At 37.2% G+C, this 21,835-nt stretch overlaps 1 protein-coding gene across 3 annotated transcripts in view; it reads right to left on the bottom strand.

The window, feature by feature from the left end:
* LOC306987110 (histone deacetylase 9-B) overlaps positions 1-10,554 on the bottom strand; it is a 34,172-nt gene extending 23,618 nt beyond the window's left edge. Inside the window, exons 1-2 of one of the 3 annotated variants that reach the window (XM_079591139.1) lie at positions 10,188-10,554; positions 2,344-2,555 (exon numbers count right to left, since the gene is read on the bottom strand). In XM_079591139.1, the coding sequence (XP_079447265.1) occupies positions 2,344-2,555; positions 10,188-10,278 (303 nt within the window). In that variant the 5' untranslated portion in view covers positions 10,279-10,554. Of the gene's footprint in view, positions 1-2,283; positions 2,556-10,187 lie in introns of all 3 variants that reach the window. The other 2 variants (XM_079591138.1, XM_079591137.1) reach the window with 2 other exon arrangements.
* Between the last annotated feature and the right edge of the window lie 11,281 nt (positions 10,555-21,835).

The following is a 21,835-nucleotide window of genomic DNA, read 5'->3' on the forward strand; positions in this document are numbered from 1 at the left end:
CTGCATCTTTATGCACTGCATCTTATATGTACTTTAACTTTTATCTGTGCATATACACCGATGAGCCAAAACATTATGACCACATGTCCAACACACTGGCGCCGGGTTGTCCCTCCATGGACAAATCTGTGGCCCAATTTGAACTATTCTGCATGTACGCACTCATTCAATGCTTCACACATACACACACACACACACACACACCAACGCACGCACACACACGCACACACACACACACACGCACACACACACACACGCACACACACACACACACACACACACACACGCACACACACGCACACACACTGAGGTAATGAGATCAGCAGCTCTGACTAAATCGATTGGTTTCCTGCAGGTCAGACTCAGACGAGTGGCCTTAAACCACACTGACCTGCTTCAGAAAGGAAGATCAGCTTCATCCGATCTACAAATATCTGACACACACAGCGTCTTGATGTGACTAATGACTGGACTAACGGCGTCATTTCTGTGGGAGGAGCTTGCTCTGATGAGAACAGAGCTTTATATGCACACGTCACATTGTCGTCATTGCGTGGAACTTCCTGGTATCCTCACACGGATAACAAGTAACCAGGTTTACTTTTTTTAGCAGGGATAAACTTGCACACACTGCCAAATTATGTTCTTCCTCAGGCAAATTTGTCTTGTTTTCCCGGTACAAATATCTAAACATTCTTAAATCTAGATGTATCAATCATTTACTCGAGATACAAAATTATGTCAAATGTGAAGTCTAAAATTATTTAAATTTTTTTTCTGAAGACAAGCACAAATATCTGCCAACGAGGTCAGAAAAATAAACTGAATTAAATGTATTTATTTTTCTGATTCTACTGATTGATATTTGTTCTTATTTTAAGCATAAACTCACTTTATTTTTATATTTTTTTCACAAAAGGACTTAATATCTTAAGAAATGTTGCATCTCAAGTAAATGTATGTTTAGAAATGTATACTGGAAAACATAAAAGTACATAAAAATACCAAGTAGGAAGATAAATTTTCAGGTTTGGCCTGATTTAATTTAGCCATTTATGATTATACTTTCTAAACCGAATGATAACTGCAACGTTTACATGTTTGTGTGTAGTTTTTCCATCTGGAGTCACAGTAAATAAAGGCTGATTCCCAGCTAACAAAATTATGCGTAACACTTTATTTTAAGGTGGCTTAGTTACACGTTACTACATAGTAATAACAGTTAGTTATGCATAATTACAAGTAACTAACCCTAAACCAAACCCTAACCGTAAGTCTATAGTAAGTACATGTATTTACTTAATATTACTCAGTTCTTATTTGAGTATATAAAATGAAGTGTAACCAAATTATGTTCAAAGAACGTTCCCATTAAGTTATGAAAACGTTATTTGAACATTTTCTCTGAACGTTCAAAATGTTGTTTTTCACACAAATTTTTTTTTTAAAGGCCATATGTCCTTTTTCATGGTCTTGATTTAGTTTTGGGCTCTACAAGAATAGGTTTACATGCTTTAATGATCAAAAAACACATTTTCCCATATTCTCCATTGTTGCTGCTCCTCTCTTCCCAGTCTGTCAGTAACGCTCTTTTTAGTTCCTGTCTCTATGAAGCCCCTCCTTCTGAAAAGCACAATGTGCTCTGATTGGTCGGCTGGACCAGTGTGTTGTGATTGGTCAACCGTTGGTCAACACTCCTTACCATAACGCCACACTCTAAAAAATGCTGGGTTGTTTTAACCCAATTTTGGGTCAAATATGGACAAACCCAAACGTTGGATCAAAAATGCAATTTAAAAATGTAACCCAATGGCCGGGTTTGTCCATATTTGACCCAAAATTGGGTTAAAACAACCCAGCATTTTTTAGAGTGCAGTTTCAACAACACACTACTAACTAACTCAACCAGGCCCCGCCCCTTTATTCTGCATATAATTATTTAAATGATGAATATTGTGACGTGTTCGTTCCCGGAAGAAAACTCAAGACTACAATGGAGGCGTTTCAGGAGTTCAGAAACACTGACTCTGATATAGAGAATAATATAATATAGAATAATAGAGAGAATGGAGGGACTTTGTAATTTTGCAGAGCTTTTTAATGCTCATAAAGCAACATTACACACTTAAAAAAAGTACATGTAAAAAACAAAAACAAAATAAAGCATTATGGGTACATTGGTACATTTTATCATCATTACGCAAACAATCTTCAATTAACAGGTATAAAAGCAAGTAGTAGCATTTTTTTTACTTTTCAGAAAAAACAATATATTAATAATACCTTTGAGAGGAAGTATACCTTGCCAACGCTGTGGGAAGGTTCCCTGTTAGATGGCTGTACCTTGATGTGCTCCTCGAGCTGGGCCTGGTGTTGTCTCAGCAGGTTCTGGTGCTGCTTCTGGAACTCAGAGATGAGCAGCTGTTTCTGGATCTGCTGCTGTCTCTGGATCAGAAGCAGCTCGCGCTGTAACTGCTTCTCCCAGTCGTCCGAATCCCGGTCCCAGTCCAACATGCTGACCTCGGACGTGCCCGACGCGGACAGCCCCTCTGAATCTGAGAGAGAGAGACAGCGCAGACACACTCAGCACCAGAGGCGGACAGAGTACACAGCTTCATTACTTGAGTAAAAGTACAGATACCCCTTGCTAAATTTTACTCAAGTACAAGTAAAAGTATACAGTCAGATGTCTACTTAAGTAAAACACTCTTAGAAGAAAAGGTTCTATATAGAACCTTAAAAGGTTCTATAGGCGCTTCGTATTTGGAACCCCTAAAAGGTTCTATACAGAACCCAAGAAAGGGTTCTTTCTTGTCATTATAGAACCTTTTTAGCATAAAAGGTTCTTTGGAGTTGAGTAAAGAACCCTATGGTTCTATATAGAACCCCAATGAATCTAAGAGTGTAGAACCTTTTAGGGGTTCCAAATACGAAGCGCCTATAGAACCTTTTAAGGTTCTATACAGAACCTTTTCTTCTAAGAGTGAAGTACTTGTTTTTAAAAGTACTTAAGTATCAAGAGTACAAGAGTACATTTTCTAAATATTGCATTACTACTGCCACAGTGCTTACATTTATGTACAGAAACGTCCTACATGGAGTTATGAAAAATGTTAATGTTAATACCCTGGAGAATGTAAAAGGAATTGAAAGTAAAATCAAGTAATTTTCATCTTTTTACCACGTTGCTTTATTTAACATTTCGCACTTGCCCACAAGGCAATAGCACAATGGCAACGCTCTGACAAACCTCTGCTAGAGTTTTAATGGATTTTTTGCACCCACATTTGAACTAACAATTGTGTGTACATGAGAGTTTCTCTGTTTTTCATCAATCAAATCAATAAACCTAAACCAGCAAAAAAGGCAATATAGCAATGTTCTGACACACCTCTGAACCTGAACCTGAAAGCTGATTGCTGATAGGCTGTCCCAAACAGTGACGCCTGCACAATCCAGCCACGTTTGAGAGGGAAACAACAAATTGAGGGTTTCCGAGATTATTATTTTTTTCCTTTTTTTTTTTTTTTTTTTAGAAGAAGAAGTAACGGGTACTCGGTACCAACTGCAACTCACGGTTATGGATAGAAATGTAGTGAAGTAAAGAGAACAATATTTGCCTCTCAAATGTACTTGAGTAAAGTCATGAGTACTCCCCAAAAATGATACTCGAGTAAAGTACAGATCCCTCAAAATTGTACTTAAGTACTGTACTCAAGTAAATGTACTCCGTTACTGTCCGGCTCAGCACAGACTTTCAAACCAGATTCAATGCAATAAAGCCACACTTGAGATTAGATACCTGTTTAGCTTTATAGTTTTGCACAAGTTTGATTCATTTCAGCCAAATGCTTAGTGCACAAGTACAGTTTAAATGCCTCAGTTTTACAGAGATTGCACACTTATTTCTGAGACATGACAAATTAAAACCCTTCTTCAGTGTCTTTAAATAAACCCAAGGGCAATTACGGGCATAATCTACAGGGAGGGTCTTTTTCTGGAGTCTGTTTCAAATGCCTTGAGCGTAAACACAGAGGTATTTCAACAAGCTCCCGACCGTTCGAGGCCGAAATCTTATTTGAGCTCAATCTAAAGCGAGACACCGTGTGCCTGTCATGTTTGAGTTGCACTTAATGTATTTTTACACAGGTGAAAAAAGGAAAGGCGTTTGGTGTAGTATATGTGTGTGTTTTTTAGAGAGAGAATGATCTGGTCTCATGCCCTTAAAAAAGCTGCGCTGTAAAAATGCGCTCGTAAACATGACCTTAATCTGCTGCCCCAATCTCCTCGCTAATAAACCTATTACTGCATGTGCTGTTTTCTTTATTAAGCACACAACCAGAAGTGTGAGACAACACTGAGATAGATTTCAGTTTCTGGATATCAATATACTGTCTTTCAAATACTTTCTTCGATGTTCCTCCTGAGGAAAAGACCGTTGTGTCTCCTCTTGAGTTTCAGATGTACAGTATGGAAGCCCATTTCAGACACATGAGGAAAAATATGCTTTGGTTAATCATGGTTATTATAAGATTTAAATTATGACATGAAAAGTCGAAATTATGACATACCAAGTCATTATGACATAAGTTATTATGAGACAATAAGACAGAGATATAAGATAAGAAAAAAGATGACATGTTTTTTATGTCATAATTACGACTTAGTATCTCATAAATTCTACTTTGTATGCCATAATTATGACTGTTTATCTCATTATGACTTAGTATCTCATAATTTCGAATTATGTCATAATTTTGACTTTTTGTCCCATCATTTTGATTTAGTGTGCATTAATTTTGTCTTTATGTAAAAATTATTAATTATTTTCACAATTATGACTTTTATATGACTTGTATGCCATTATTTCCTCATAATTATTACTTATTATGTCATAATTTTGACTTTGTATGTGATAATTGTAACTTAGTATGTCATAATTTTAAATGTTATCTCATTTTTTTATGCCATAACTTTTTGTGATAGTTAACTTAGTGTGTCATACTTTCGACTTTATCTCAATTATGACTATGTCACAATTGTGACTTATATCTCATATTCTTTTAATTTTTATGCCATAATTATGACCTTTTAATCATTATTACTAGTCTTTCATGATTTTGATGTCATATGACTTAATTTCATAGTTATGACTTTCAATTTCGACTATATCTCATGTCATGATTTTGATTTTAGTGTGTCATAAATTTGACATTTATTTCATAATGTTTACTTTTAATGTCATAATTCTGACTTTTTATCTTATAGTTATAGTATGTCAAAATTTACCTTTTATGTCATAATTATGCTTTTTTTTTTTTGGTTACATTTTATTTTGATGGTCCACTTTAGACATTCTACTATTAAGTAACTTTGCAACCACATGTCACCTAGCAGTCATTATAGTACTAGACTGTAGTAAACTGTTAGGTTATGGGTTGGGTGTTAGTAGAATAAGTTGACGTACTGTAGTTGCAAAGTCAGTAATGTTTGTTGGAGGAGCATCAAAATAACGTGTCAGAGATATTAAAATCAAATGTCAAATATTAAAGTCTCCAATCATACGTCAGGGATCTCAATATGAACTCAAAATTTGTATCTAATTCTTCAATGATCAAGCAATCAGATCTGCTCTCCACATTCATTTATACTGCACTGTAGCTCTATACTCTAAATACTCTATACCTCGGTGCAATAAAACCTCCCTCTGGTCACACACAGTTATTCTTTGATGGCGGGTTATGGGGGTAACCATGCAATATAGGCGACAGTTACATTCGACTCAGAATATCAGCATCACGTTCGGGCGATGAAATAAAAACCGCCTCGTTGTGAAACCATCTCTTGCCACAGAGACTCCACCGGGCCCCCGGCCCAGAATACACAAACCACAAAAAGCACAGGCCACCAAAACAGAACCACAACACTGGCCAAAGGTGTCAATCGACACCAAAAATACTGCGGCATGTGCTCTGAACGCAATAAAAGACACCCATGAGACAACTCTCAAAACCTTCACTTCAAAAACATCTCATTGTTTGTTTCTCCTGCTGTTATTTTTTTTTAAAACAGCGTGCATTATAAATAAAGCCTTCCGGTATGTAGTTACGTGAGGAGTTAACTCAGACGGAACGATAACCGGGCCTAATCTTAGCATCCTAATGCCTTAAGCCCAAAATACGGTGGCTAAGAATAGTCAGGCTTGAAGTCAAGAGGCCAGAACATTCAACATGCAGCCGCGGGCAGTAAGGGAGCGCAGAGGGGTAAATAACTGCCCTCTCACGCCATTCCTAAAGCGGAACGCCGCTCACAAGCACACCTGAGCACAACGCTGTCAAAAGATGTTCTCAGAAACGACAAATCAAGCATGAAGTAAACACGCATCCAGCTGCTAAACACTGATTCCACTTGACAGCATTAGATTCTGCTAGGAAAATAGATTGATATTCACTATTATTCAGCAAGTGACAGTTACAAAAAAATTATATTTCAAATAAATGCTTTCTATTTATTAAAAAATCCTTTGAAAAAGTAGTAGTTTGTACAAACAAATATGAAGCACAGCACAACTAAATATTTATCAAATGGAAAATATATAGGAAAAAATCTTGATATTCACTATTATTCAGCAAGTGACAGTAAAGAATGTTACAAAAAATTATATTTCAAATAAATGCTTTCTATTTATTACTTTTTAAAATCCTTTGAAAAAGTAGCAGTTTGCACAAAAAATATGAAGCACAGCACAACTAAATATTTAACAAATGTTTCTTGAGCAGCAAATCAGAATATTATACTGATTTCTGAAGGATCATGTGACACTGAAGCCTGGAGTAATGATGCTGAAAATTCAGCTTTGCAATGCAAGTTCAAAAGGAATGAATTTGGTTAGACGTTTGCGCTTTTATACGTATGCAAACAGTGTGTGACAATGGGGGTTGTGCTTTCAATTTTACCTTCTTGTGCACTTTCTCATCACCAGCCAAGTACTATACATTTAGTGCATATAGTATAATAATAAATGGGACGCAGGCACACACTTGGACGAGCTCTCATTCCCTGCAGAAGGACTTCAGGTGTCTAAGAGAAACATTCTCCTCACAGTCGACACACATGCTAAAAACAGGAGTTGCACTGTTGAACTCGTACGCTGCTAACTCATAGAGTTACCAAACTGGCAGATTAATAGCTCTGTTAGGAAGCATATACTGCTCTCACTGCAAAAAATCTGTATTTTTGTCTTGTTTTCCAGTATAAATATCTAAAAAGTATTGAATCAAGATATATTTACCTGAGAAGGAAAATTACATCACATATTAATATCTTAAGCCATTTTGATTCTCAAGTAAATCCTGATTTAGGAATGTTAGATATTTGTACTGGAAAACAAGACAAACATGTTGTTGAGTATGATTTTGCATAAACAATTGGATTAAAAATGCTGGATGGCACCCAATGTGCAAATGATTGAGGTAATGTGACAACACTTTAGCATGCAACTGATTAAAATGTTTATCATTGCACAATTCATACTAGGCCTACTACTTTTTTAATTGCGCAACGCATAGGCAAAATGCACGGAGTATACTCAGTAAGAAACATAACTTGCCAAAACAAAGCAAAATTTACTTTTTTTAGTCCATCTTCATGAAATAAATGAGGATATTGATCTGAGATCTGCTGCTGGATTTGGACTATGGCAGATGAGTGTATGGTGTTTATATAGCCTACAACAGAGTCATGAGGAGAAACATGATGCGAATCATTTGACGTGAGTCATTTGCTTTTGTCAAATGAAACAATGGATTATTATTTGACATATGAAACTATCTGACATCTCAATATAGATTTGACCTGGTCAAGAGCTGTTGAATCATCTACGAATAGTGTGATGTGAAACTCTCAATAACTCGCAAAACACAAGAAACAGAAACACAACAGAAACTCTTCTCATCGACTTCTCCCAAGAGCACATGACCTAAGCTGCTTTTCACATTCATTTTAAAGCTCTATACTCTTACTATATGACAACTATTTGTGTGTAGCGACATTTGAGCAACACAATTTACCTGAGCTCGTCCTCACATGTGATATATAGGCCTACCTGATCATCTCCTTAATGTCTCAGATGTTTCTGGTACACTGCAGAAAGTGATTGTCTTACTATATTACTGACAATTATGTAAACGCTTATTTAATTAAGACACATTTACTTGAGAATTAAAAGGGGGGGAAAGCGAATTTATACTTAAAGGATAATTCCGGTATTTAACACCTTGAGTCTATATTGTAGTTTGTTTTGGATGAACAAGAGTGGTGGACAACATTTTTTTGACAATGGTTCCTCTCTCGAGTTTTTGACTATAAAAGAATTGGCCATGGACCCATTTAACATTGGAGTCAATGGGCATGTCTGAAAATGTCATTAAAACAACCTTTAACATTATTTTTCAAAACTGTGCAACTCACCGAGTGATTAGTGATGTTAGTTGATGTTCCAGAAACAAAAAGTGTTGCGAAATACAGTTTCTGTCGTGTTTTATTCGTCATTTTGTAAAATCCCATTGTTGAAAAAATAGTTCCACTATAGCAAAATAAACGGATTGGAATCATATATTGCGACAATATATTGTTTATAATCATCAACGAACACCACTAACCACTCTGTGAGTTTAACAGTTTTGTAAACGAACATTATTGGCTGTTTTAATGACATTTTCGGACATGCCCATTGACTCCAATGTTAAATGGGTCCATGGCCAATTCTTTTATAGTCAAAAACTCGAGAGAGGAACCATTGTCAAAAAAATGTTGTCCACCACTCTTGTTCATCCAAAACAAACTACAATATAGACTCAAGGTGTTAAATACCGGAATTATCCTTTAAATCGGCTATATGTATAATTCAGAAACCCTTGTTATTAGCGACACCGGTGGCCGTTAAGTGAACTGCAGACAGCAACTTCGTGAACACGCACATTCCACACAAGAGACTGATCGTGATTAAATCCCTGATATACTCGCGTCACGGCGAAGTTATTTTTCGTTCTTCGCTTAGAAGTAAAGATAAGTTGGAAATACCTTTGCAGCAACACAGGCCTAACGTTACTGTTAACGCACTCGTCGACGCCGTCCGCTGCTGACAGCGGCGTTTAACGTTACATGAGTAGCCTATGCGAACTTTCCTTGGCTCTCAATGACAAAATAAACATACAACAAAAATGACAGCGGTGAGAAAACACTAACAGCAAAGAGATCTGCGATGTGGATATGTTTGCTCAAGTGCTGCAGTTCACAGGCATCATGTCGACAGATGAGGTAGGCTAATTAAAATTACACCGTTATAATTATAGTTAGATTAGGCTATAAAATAGACTATATTTTAGACACATCCCTTTTCTTTGCATGGCACTTTTGACATTAGAATGGCTCTTTCATTATCTTGATCTGAACATTGTATAATTAGCATTTGTTTCATATAACGGTAGAGAGCCTCACATCCTTTTGATTTTCCCGGCAAAAACGTCCCGAGTCCAAATCAGTCTGTCTCGTTTTTAAGTTTCATTGCAAGATGTTCACACATTGGCAATAGGAAAACGATGAATGCATGACAATTATTATATAATTATATATATACATATCATAACATATATCATATATCCGTAATGGATACATGTATCCCATTTAAAACAAGAACAAATATCTGCCAATGATTTCAAATTGGTGAAAAAATTGTTTTACTTTTCTTACCCCACTGGCAGATGTTTGTTCTTGTTTTAAGCATAAACTCACAAATTTTTTGATACATTTCTCAAAAAAGACTTACATCTTATGTCATTTTGCTTCTCAAGTAAAAATACTTTTTTTTTTTTTTTTATTAAAAACATAAAAGTAAAATTACTACGCAAATCATTTGCATTGTAGACAGATCTAATGGAGAGCAAATGAAGACTAACCCCCTGCGTCTGAGGTTCTCACTTGACAAAATAGCTCTATATTGAACATCAACAACACATTTGTCTCTTGGAATTCCAAAGATGGAATTCTAAGAGAAACATCAATTTAAAATTCTAATGATGGAATTCTAAGAGAAACATCAATTTAAAATTCCAATGATGTAATTCCCAGAGAAACATCTGAGATCATGTTGCTCATGCAAGTGAGTGTGTTCAGGTGTTGTACGGTACCTGACCCGATGGCAGCGGCGTGTGTGTCCAGGCTTCTCCTCCTCCACTCTGCAGTGATGCTGGAGTCAGCTTCATAGATGGTCTGCAGCATAACTTGAGCTTCAGACCTCGGTCTCAGCGTCCCAACTTCCTCTCCTTTGATCCGTGTCTCTCTTGCGGAGTGGTTCTGCTGTTTCCGGGTCTCTCCTGTGTGTTCTTCTAGCCGTCCCTGCTGAGTTTCATCAGGTAGATCAGTGAGGAGACGTCACAGGTGAGAACGTCAGCTCTGTTCCTGCCTCTCAACCTCTGTATACAGGAAACTCTCTCTCTGTCTGTCTCACGCTTTCTCTCTCTGTTACTCGTCCTAACCGCACGCTCTCTCTCTCTCTCTCTTTCTCTCGCTTAGGTGCCAAGAATAGCAGCAGGACCAGCCCAGGACAGAAATAGGCCGGGCCAGACCAGGGGAGTAGAGCAGCGGCCAGACGCTCAAAATAGCAACACAAAAACACAGCTGTCTGCCTTCATCTCTTCCCTGCACACTCTCTTTCTCCTTTCATTTATCTCTGCATGGGTGAGTCGCATGAAGAAAACGACCTGCTCCTATTTCACCACAAAACCAAAAGAAAGGACTAGGCAACTAGGTTTAACGTCAAGAAAATGAAGCTTGAAAGGAAATTAAGCACTTTTCATCCTACTAAATTCTCATGACTGTGACACACACACAAAAAATATTATTGGTGTAACATGAGAAATATTGAAACGAGAAAAAACACTTGCATTACTTTATTGAAAAAAACAACAACTTTTTTTTTACTTCAACAAGAAAAATTCTCATTATTGTAATTATTTTGTCGTTAATAAAATTAAATTAAATGTAAAATGAAAAATATGAATTATATTGTAATTTAATTGATTTTATTATTGTTAAATCAACATGAATTAAATTCACACATTTTTGTACTTTATGATTGAAGCTAGGGCTGGTAACGATTAATCGCGATTAATCGAATCCAAAATAAAAGTTTGTGTTTACATAATATATGTGTGTGTGTTATGTATAATTATTTTGTATATATAAATACACACACATGCATGTATATATTTGAGAATTATTTGCATTTATATACTGCAATACACACATATATTATGTAAACACAAACTTTTATTTTGGATTTGATTAATCGCGATTAATCGTTTACAGCCCTAATTGAAGCCATATACTGTATATATATATGTATATATATATATATATATATATTCAATTTTTTTATATTGGAGCAATGAAAATTCTCATTCTCATAACTAATTTGTTAAAAAATATTCAAATTAAATCAATTGTAATATAAATATGAATGAAATTGAACTTTTTGTATTGTAATTCATTTTATATTATTATTGTTATTAAAATCAATCAAAACAAATTTAGTACATATTTTGTACTTTATAATTTAAGTATAATTAATTCAATATGATTCTAATTCTTTATAATTCAAATGAAAATGATTTTTGGAGAAATACAGTTAACTGTCACAATAATATAATGTCACATTGCATATATATATATATTCTTATTTTGAATTACAATTTGATTTCTTTCTTTTGATCTTGTGGTAAAATATGAGCTGTCCGAGATCTTGACAGGTTTGCTGAGGTTCCCTCTCTCCCAGTTTCTCTCTGCTCGTGTCAGACTGTTCTTCCTCAAGCTTTCTGTCATTGAGTGTTTTCTTCTGTTTGATCTTTCCTCTTATCTGTTTACACTCTTCCAGACGGGTCTGTCTCGTGTTCTTCTCTTCACCTGTTTCTCTCAGAGGTGTAATCTCAGTAAAAGCATCAGCATCACGCCGGCCGATTTCAAAGGGACACATTCTGTCGACATCAAGCGGTCGACTCTCTGTTTCCCAAACCTTCATCAGTAAACACACTTTGATTCTCTATCTGCAAAACCGCATTTAGGTTCAAATGCACAGATTAGAGAGATTTGGACTTTGACTCTGCAGATAAAAAGTGTCTTTGCTCGAGATATTTGACTTTATAGTTAGAATGTGGTGCCTTTCTTTGTGATTAAACTGGTGTGCACAATTTACAGCTTTTTAACATCATAAAAAATCATCACATTTGAGCAGCCTGAGCACAGAGAGACGTTTCTTCTGAAACTCTAGAGGAGATACTGAAGTCATTTTGGAAATGTCTCCATTTAATCTTATTTCTCTGAATGAAATACACATTTCATATTGATTAAATACCAATGGACCAACTGATACTACTGTTTACAAATAACGTGAACAAGATTTGATGTATTTCCAACATGAAATTGGGTGGAAACATAAAAGGACTTTTTTTTTTTTTAAATAGCTAAAAAACCCTAATTCACTTTTTCTGCTTTTTGCTGTGGCCGATATAAGGAGGAGGATTCTCTCATTCTACATTTTAGCATTTGACAAATATTTGGATACAGTAAAAATCTCTGACCTGAGTGCGATAACTTTGTCAATAACTTTGGAATGTTTTACTGCCAGCTTGTAGGTTTACACCAGAAAGAAAGAAAAAAGAAAAATATGAATATAATTTCAATTTGTTTTATTGTCATTTATTTTAATATATGAATTAAATTCAGTACAAATACTACTGTGACAAATACTTAAAATTGTATTTTACAAATGTTTTTGTACTTTATAATTGAAGCGATATATCACAGTTTTTTCCACATTGCAATGAAAATGAGAAGTCACAATAATATCACGATGCAAAATGCAATATACTGCATGGATGGATGGATGGGTAGATGGATAGGTAGATGGATGGATAGATGGATGGATGGATGGATGGATGGATGGATGGATGGATGGATGGATGGACGGATAGGTAGATGATGAAAGGATGGATAGGTAGATGATGGATAGATGGCTGCTTGGATGGATGGATGGTAGATGGATGGATGGATGGATGGATGGTAGATGGATGGATGGATGGATGGTAGATGGATGGATGGATAGGTAGATGGATGGATAGATGGATGGATGGATGGACGGATAGGTAGATGATGGAAGGATGATTGGACGGATAGGTAGATGATGGAAGGATGGATGGATGGGTAGATGATGGAAGGATGGATGGACGGATAGGTAGATGATGGAAGGATGGATGGACGGATAGGTAGATGATGGATGGATGGATGGATGGATGGATAGGTAGATGATGGATAGATGGCTGTTTGGATGGATGGATGGATGGTAGATGGATGGATGGTAGATGGATGGATGGATAGGTAGATGGATGGATGGATAGGTAGATGGATGGATGGATAGGTAGATGGATGGATGGATGGATGGATGGGTAGATGGATGGATGGATGGGTAGATGGATGGATGGATGGATGGATGGATGGATGGATGGATGGATGGATGGATGGATGGGTAGATGGATGGATGGATGGATGGATGGATGGATGGATGGATGGATGGACGGATAGGTAGATGATGAAAGGATGGATAGGTAGATGATGGATAGATGGCTGCTTGGATGGATGGATGGTAGATGGATGGATGGATGGATGGTAGATGGATGGATGGATGGATGGTAGATGGATGGATGGATAGGTAGATGGATGGATAGATGGATGGATGGATGGACGGATAGGTAGATGATGGAAGGATGGATGGACGGATAGGTAGATGATGGAAGGATGGATGGATGGGTAGATGATGGAAGGATGGATGGACGGATAGGTAGATGATGGAAGGATGGATAAACGGATAGGTAGATGATGGATGGATGGATGGATGGATGGATAGGTAGATGATGGATAGATGGCTGTTTGGATGGATGGATGGATGGATGGATGGTAGATGGATGGATGGTAGATGGATGGATGGATAGGTAGATGGATGGATGGATAGGTAGATGGATGGATGGATAGGTAGATGGATGGATGGATGGATGGATGGGTAGATGGATGGATGGATGGGTAGATGGATGGATGGATGGATGGATGGATGGATGGATGGATGGATGGGTAGATGGATGGATGGATGGATGGATGGATGGGTAGATGGATGGATGGGTAGATGGATGGATGGATGGATGGATGGATGGATGGATGGATGGGTAGATGGATGGATGGATGGGTAGATGGATGGATGGATGGATAGATGGATGGGTAGATGGATGGATGGATGGATGGGTAGATGGATGGATGGATGGATGGATGGATGGATGGGTAGATGGATGGGTAGATGGATGGGTAGATGGATGGGTAGATGGATGGATGGATGGATGGATGGATGGATGGATGGGTAGATGGATGGATGGATGGATGGATGGATGGATGGGTGGATGGATGGATGGATGGATGGATGGATGGATGGATGGATGGATGGATGGATGGATGGGTAGATGGATGGATGGATGGATGGATGGATGGGTAGATGGATGGATGGATGGATGGGTAGATGGATGGATGGATGGATGGGTAGATGGATGGATGGATGGATGGGTAGATGGATGGATGGATGGATGGATGGATGGATGGATGGATGGGTAGATGGATGGATGGATGGGTAGATGGATGGATGGGTAGATGGATGGATGGATGGGTAGATGGATGGGTAGATGGATGGATGGATGGATGGATGGATGGATGGATGGATGGATGGATGGATGGGTAGATGGATGGATGGATAGATGGGTGGATGGATGGGTAGATGGATGGATGGATGGATGGATGGATGGATGGATGGATGGATGGATGGATGGGTAGATGGATGGATGGATAAATGGATGGATAGATGGATGGATGGATAGATGGATGGATGGATGGATAGATATATATATATAGATAGATAGATTTCCTCCTCGATTTCATGGCCTCTTTAAACAACATCATGAAAGCACCACTAAACTTCCCCGTGGGGAAAACACCTGACAATCGGGCAGTTTAAAGGAAAAATAGGACACAAAGCACCGGCTACTGACGTGGAATCCCCTCAGGCCCGCCGGATGAATTAGGAAACAGAGGAAATCTTCCTGTAATCCAGAAAAAGCACAATTCCCAGGAGTGAGACATTCCTAATGCATGACGGAGATGAAGTTCCTCTGTGGCCACAAATGGCATCACAACTTTATTTTCCCAAGCATGCAGTTTTTAGTGATGTTTGCTGAGGCACACATCACCCAGCACCTTAGCAACCACCCAGAACACCCTAGCAACCGCATGACAACATGCTGAAAGCAAAAACCATTCACAAAACCTTTGGCAACTGCATAGCATAGCATTGTGGCTGTGAACTGTGCAAACACCGCTACAGTACATCATTGTGAAGTGTACTGATTGCTTGCACACACACACACACACACACACACACACACACACACACACACACACACACCTATAGATGTCCTGCTCTTCCTCTCCAGACATAACAATGGCAGTGTTGTTAAATAGGTCATCTGCACAGGTCTGACAGAGAAACACACTCCCAAGGTAAAAGGGGGCAGATAAAAATAACCACGCCAGCAAAACAGCGTGTTCTATCTATAAAGACCTTCAGCGGTTTCTCTGAATACAAGCGCACTGGCAACTGCATATTGCACAGTATGTTCTATATATAAAGCAAGAAAGATGCAGTTTGTGAATGCTTCTTGTGTTACTGTGACAGTGCTTGTGTCGTGTAGACCGTAAGAGTATATCAGGCCTGATCATATGTGAAACTGCATGATTATGTCATTTCAAACAACAGCTGCATTGTTGATGTCACTTCTCAATACATTACTTTTTTCATTCAGCACCAGATCATATTCGTGATTATCAAATAAATATTCTTATTTTGTTTTTGCAGTCTCGTCACATTGGACGGAAACCCTCTACAGATAAAACCTCACGACACAAGAGGCATCAGGAGGGTCCACCACTGCAAACACGCATAAAAATACACACACACACTCGTAAACGCACACACGCATCTGTGGAGCTTTCAGGATCTGTTTGCAACAGCGCCATCTTGAGGCTAAAATACACAAGTGCATGACTTTGTATTAGTGTGGGTGGACATGTGATGCAATCGTGTGTGTGTGTGTGAGTGTGTGTGTGTGTGTGTGTGTGTGTGTATGTGTGTGTGTGTGCGCACGCTTGTTTAAAAGGGGTCAGCAATATATTTTTCAAAGAAATAAATACTTTTATTCAGCAAGAATGAATTAAATTGATCAAAAGTGACATACTTTTATTTTGATACAAAAAGATCCAGTTTCGAATAAATTATTTTGGACTTTCTATTCATCAAATAATCTTGAAACAACTGTATCACAAAGCAGCACGACTGTTTCTAACATTGATAATAATCATAAATGTTTCTTGAACATCAGATCATCATATTTACTGATTTCTGAAGGATCATGTGACACTGAAGACTGGAGTAATGATGCTAAAAATTCAGCTTTGATCACAGGAATAAATTACACTTTACTAACTAACTGTTATAAAAATAATATTTCACAATATCACTGTATTTTTAATCAAATAAGTGCAGCTTTGGTGCACAGAAGAGACTTAATTTAAAAACATGAAATCTTATAGACTCAAATTTTTTCTAGGTAATGTGTATACACGTGCAATGAGTGTGTTTTTTAAGATTGCTAATTTGTATACGTGCGTGCGTGTGTGCGTGCGTGTGTGTGTGTGTGTGTAAGAGAGAGAGAGAGAGAGAGAGAGAGAGAGAGAGAGAGAGAGAGAGAGAGAGAGAGAGAGGGAAACATCATGCATATGTCAGTGTGTCAGGAATGTTGCTGGTCTCCACCCTCGGAGATTTGAGGATAGATGATGATCCAATATAAAACTGAAGTTTTATGTGATGATATCACTCAAACAATCACACCATCTGCGTCATTCAACACACACACACACTCATGAACTCGTTTCAAAACCTCTCAGTCGAGACTCAGTCACACAATACAGGCTACAATATCAGCGTCTACACCGATACACACTAGCTACATCCATTCTGACCCACATTGTAGAAGAATAATTAAAGTCATCAAAGCTATGAAATAGCTATTTTAATCAGTAAAATACTAATCTATCTTCCATTTTTGATCCGATGATCATGTCAGAGAGAACCTGTGAGCTGAAAGAGACACCCGTCACCTGGGTGTCCATCTGTCACCTTAAAACAGCCAGAAACACATCCAAAGTGTGCTAAATATATCTAAAGCATCACTGAGAGACATCTACCTTCAGTCCAGGTGTGTGTGTGAGCATGGGAGAGGTCAAAAGGTCAACTTACACTCTTCAAAATAAAGCTGGCATCATTGGCTCCTTTAACACCCATATATGGGTTCTATAGATTTTTACATTTTTCTTTACACTAAGAAAAAATGGTTGTCTTAAAGGGGTGGTTGAGTATGATTTCACTTTTCTAACTTTAGTTAGTGTGTAATGTTGCTGTTTGAGGATACACAGCATCTGCAAAGTTACAACGCTCAAAGTTCAAAGCAAAGGGAGATATTTGCTTTTAAAGAAATTGCTTTTTAAGATCTACAAATGGCTCGTAGACTACATGACATTCCTCCCGGGTTAGTGACATCACCAACCCTAAAAATTTACATAAATTCCGCCCCCGATATCATGACAGAATATGCTAATCAATGACTAAGGTAACTACACATCACCAGCAACATAAATTCATCAACTAACCATTCAGGAATGTCCTGTTGTTCTGTTGTTGTCACTTCTTCTTGAGTCTATCATTGTCTGACTCCGGTTTAAACATAAAAGGATAAACGTATTCATAATTATTTTACTGTGATATATAGGCTGTTAAATAACAGTGCCAGACAGTGGCATACCTTATTCACACTTTTCTTCATAGCAGACCTGTTGATATAACCTGTGGATCGGATCTTCACCCTGTTGCTGTACAATTCACCTGTGGATGAGTCATGTGAAATCTCATCTGTGCAAACTAATGCCTTCAAACCTGAGATGCTCAGGAGGAACAGCTTCTGTGAGGCGTCCTCAGTGTGTGTGTGTGTGTGTGTGTGCTGTCAGTTCTATTTATAGCTCAGTGATGTGTCCTCCATGCATCCTATGAGCAGAGGATGCTGGATATATTCTGTACCTGTTACCAAGAGCTCCAAACCCTTCTTTAAGGGGAAAACTACACACACAAAAAATGATTCAGATTTATTTGTGTCATGCATTATATGTTTTTACAATTTACTATTATTAGTACTGATTAGATTGTATAAGCCCTTATATATGCTACATTTATGAGATATATTCTCATGAAAAATTGCTCTATTTAATTCCATATAATTGCATACATGCATTACAGTGCATTATGTCATAAATCCATGAACCTAATTTTACACAAAAGCAATGATCAAGTTTGGGCAACATTTTTTTAAACAAAAAACAGTGCATCTATCTATCTATCTATCTATCTATCTATCTATCTATCTATCTATCTATCTATCTATCTATCTATCTATCTATCTATCTATCTATCTATCTATCTATCTATCTATCTATCTATCTATCTATCTATCTATCTATCTATCTATCTATCTATCATCTATATGTCTGTCTATCTATCCAAGACAAGAGGATGATAAAATGAGACATGCAGTTGGCACTCACCTGAAAAAAAAGTATATATCTGTTATATCTGTTCCTGCTCGTTTATGGGTTGCTATGAGAGAAACGATCACACACTCATTCATAAAAACGCACCGCGGATCTTCAGCGCGCGCCGTGTACGAACGCACGCGCGCGCGCGCAGCATCCAGACGCGAGATCTAAAAATAGCGCATCGCGCAACAGAAGAGATGCAGTAGAATAACGCGTTACCCACACACTGACTGCTTCTCACATCACAATGCTGTCTTATATCACTCAAGAGATGCTGACAGTGAAAATGGCATGATGCAGAGTGTGACAAGATCTTTCACACCATGAGCACATAATAGGCTATGGACATCTATCTTTCTAATGCATATCAAAGATAAAAGCTACAGCAAATTTGATATTGCTTTATTTTAATTTTATTTAGATTATCAGCATAAGTTAAAGTTGATAGTATCATACCAATTTCCATTAAAACAGTAATTTACCGTATAAAACATTGCATTCTGTGCAATATTTGTCGTTTTCGAGAAAGTAGCCTAATATACTGTGAATGAACAGCTCAAAGTCTTGTTCCTAATCACACCCTATACCCTCATTCACTATTCCCTACATTAGTTCACTAATATAGTCCACTTGAATTCAGACACTGATGAACACCTGATAAGCAGAATCACTGAAGGACAGAGAAAAAAGAGAAGCACAAGAACTGCAACTGACTTCGACAACTGAGGTCAATTTACAGTAAGGCAGTCGGTTTCTGCAAATTAAATGAGTTAACTCGAGTTTTAATTTGCTTTTATTTGCATTTTTACAGTAACATACAATATTCAATAATGATTACAGTAAAGAACTGTGCAATTAACAGTACACTCTAAAAAATGCTGGGTTGGTTTAACCCAATTTTGGGTCAAATATGGTAAAAACCCAGCCGTTGGGTTACATTTTTATAATGGATTTTTAATCCAAAGTTTGGGTTTGTCCATATTTGACCCAAAATTGGGTTAAAACAACCCAGCATTTTTTAGAGTGTACATTACTGACAACACATTTTACTGTAAAAAGCCTAAGGTCTAACAGTGTATAAGCTACCCATATAGGCTATGCCTAATCATGACATCAAAGCATCTATGTGCATTCAGCATGAGTGAGCGATTCTTTAATGCATTCCATTCTTATCATCACGGCTCATATATCCATGCAGAACAAGCCTTATCAGTGGCCATCACATCAGTTTCATGTAAATTACTCTGTGCATTAATCTCCTGCCTCTTCCTCATCTATCTCTGTTCTTCTCACTTATGATCATAAACATAAATAAGGTCCAAAGTTTATTTAGGATCATTCAGTGTGACGTCATGGCCCGCGTCAGCCGTCTTTAACCTGTTGTGTGACTGATAGCCTATATGGAGGAAACAAACATACTTATTTCTGACTTGGACTACTTTATCAAATGAAGACATATGATGCATAGGCACAATCGCGAATGTGAAGATTATTCTTCATTTGCCCTTCAGTAGCTAATGTACCTCTGATGATGGTTCTTCCTCGCCCTGCCTGCAGTGTGACCCGAGCGGGGCTTTGAGCAACTGGAAACAAATGCCAATGCAGCAAAAACTGATTAATATTGAATATATTTATATTTTAAAAATATATCAAGCTTTTACACCACGCAACCCAGCTAACAAAGATGTGCCCTAAAACATTTTGCTTATGTTCCATTTGAGTTATGAAATTATTTCTTAATGTTCTCTGAACGTTCAAAATGTCCAGTTTTCAAACTTTTGGTTATACAACAAACGTTAGGGGAACTTTCCATTTCATTATTCTGCTAAAATTATGGCAATGTTACGTTTGAATGTTCTCAGAACATTTTAAAACAAGTAGTAGCCTAACATTTTTAAAAAGTGCTAGGGCTACATTCAATAATGACATAAACGTTTTTGTGCTAACGTTTTAAAAACATCATTAAAGACCAGATAACTTTACTTTACGGGAAGAATGTTTATTCAGAAAAGACAAAGTTCTGAGAGCATCCATGTTAGCTGGGAACATACCATGTTTTAGCCATGTTTACACAGATAATGGGCTCTACTTCAGTGTTGGTTTTGACACATTCCATGTCAAAAGAAAGGAAGGAAGACAAGTTGTGCACTAGATTAGTTTCATTGTGTCACATTTTGAGAGCATTGAGTACTGTAGGTCAACCGCTGTATCAGTGCTGGTTCAGCAGAAGTGCGTTAAAATGACGCACGATTTCTGAGAAGAAGAAGAAAAAAATCAACAATACGAGGCACTTTATATTGTTACACATAGCCTATCTGTGCTATTTAAATTGACCAAATATAATAAATCATGAGTCAAAATTCTGAGAGCATCCATCCATGTTAGCTTGTGAACATCATTTATGTTTTAGCCATGCTTACACAGATAATTGGCTCTACTTCAGTGTAGTTCTTGACATATGCCATGTCAAAAGAAAGAAAGAAAATGCTTTTATTCAAGTTGTGCACTAGAGCACTTTTAGAGTTTCATTGTGTCACATGAGCATTGATAAGGTCAACCGCTGTATCAGTGCTGGTTCAGCAGAATGACACGATTTCTGAGAAGAAGAAGAAAAAAAAACAATACGAGGCACTTTACATCGTTACACATATCTGTGCTATTTAAATTTACCAAATATAATATTTTTATTTTATTTTATTTTTATTGCAAACTTATACATAACTACAAGCTCAGGGAAGTTAAGCAAGGTTGTATCATTTACAATGAACAAACAATGATACACTACAGAAAACATGAATATCCTGGATTTGCATACATCAAATTATGTAAATATACATACACACAAAAAAAAGAAAAGCATAACAATAATAAGGTTAAATCATATCTTTGAATAAATCATCATAATGCATCGAAAAAAAATTCACTTTTTTTGTTATTTATAAATGTAAGGGATGAAATAAAAGAGTTAAGTTCAGCAAGAAAAAGAGCAAAGCTTAAAGGAGACTTAAGACATTTTGTGACATAAATCATGGTTATTATATTTGCCAAA

Source organism: Phoxinus phoxinus (assembly GCF_949152265.1).
Source record: "Phoxinus phoxinus genome assembly, chromosome: 19".
NCBI classification, from domain to species: Eukaryota; Metazoa; Chordata; class Actinopteri; order Cypriniformes; family Leuciscidae; genus Phoxinus; species Phoxinus phoxinus.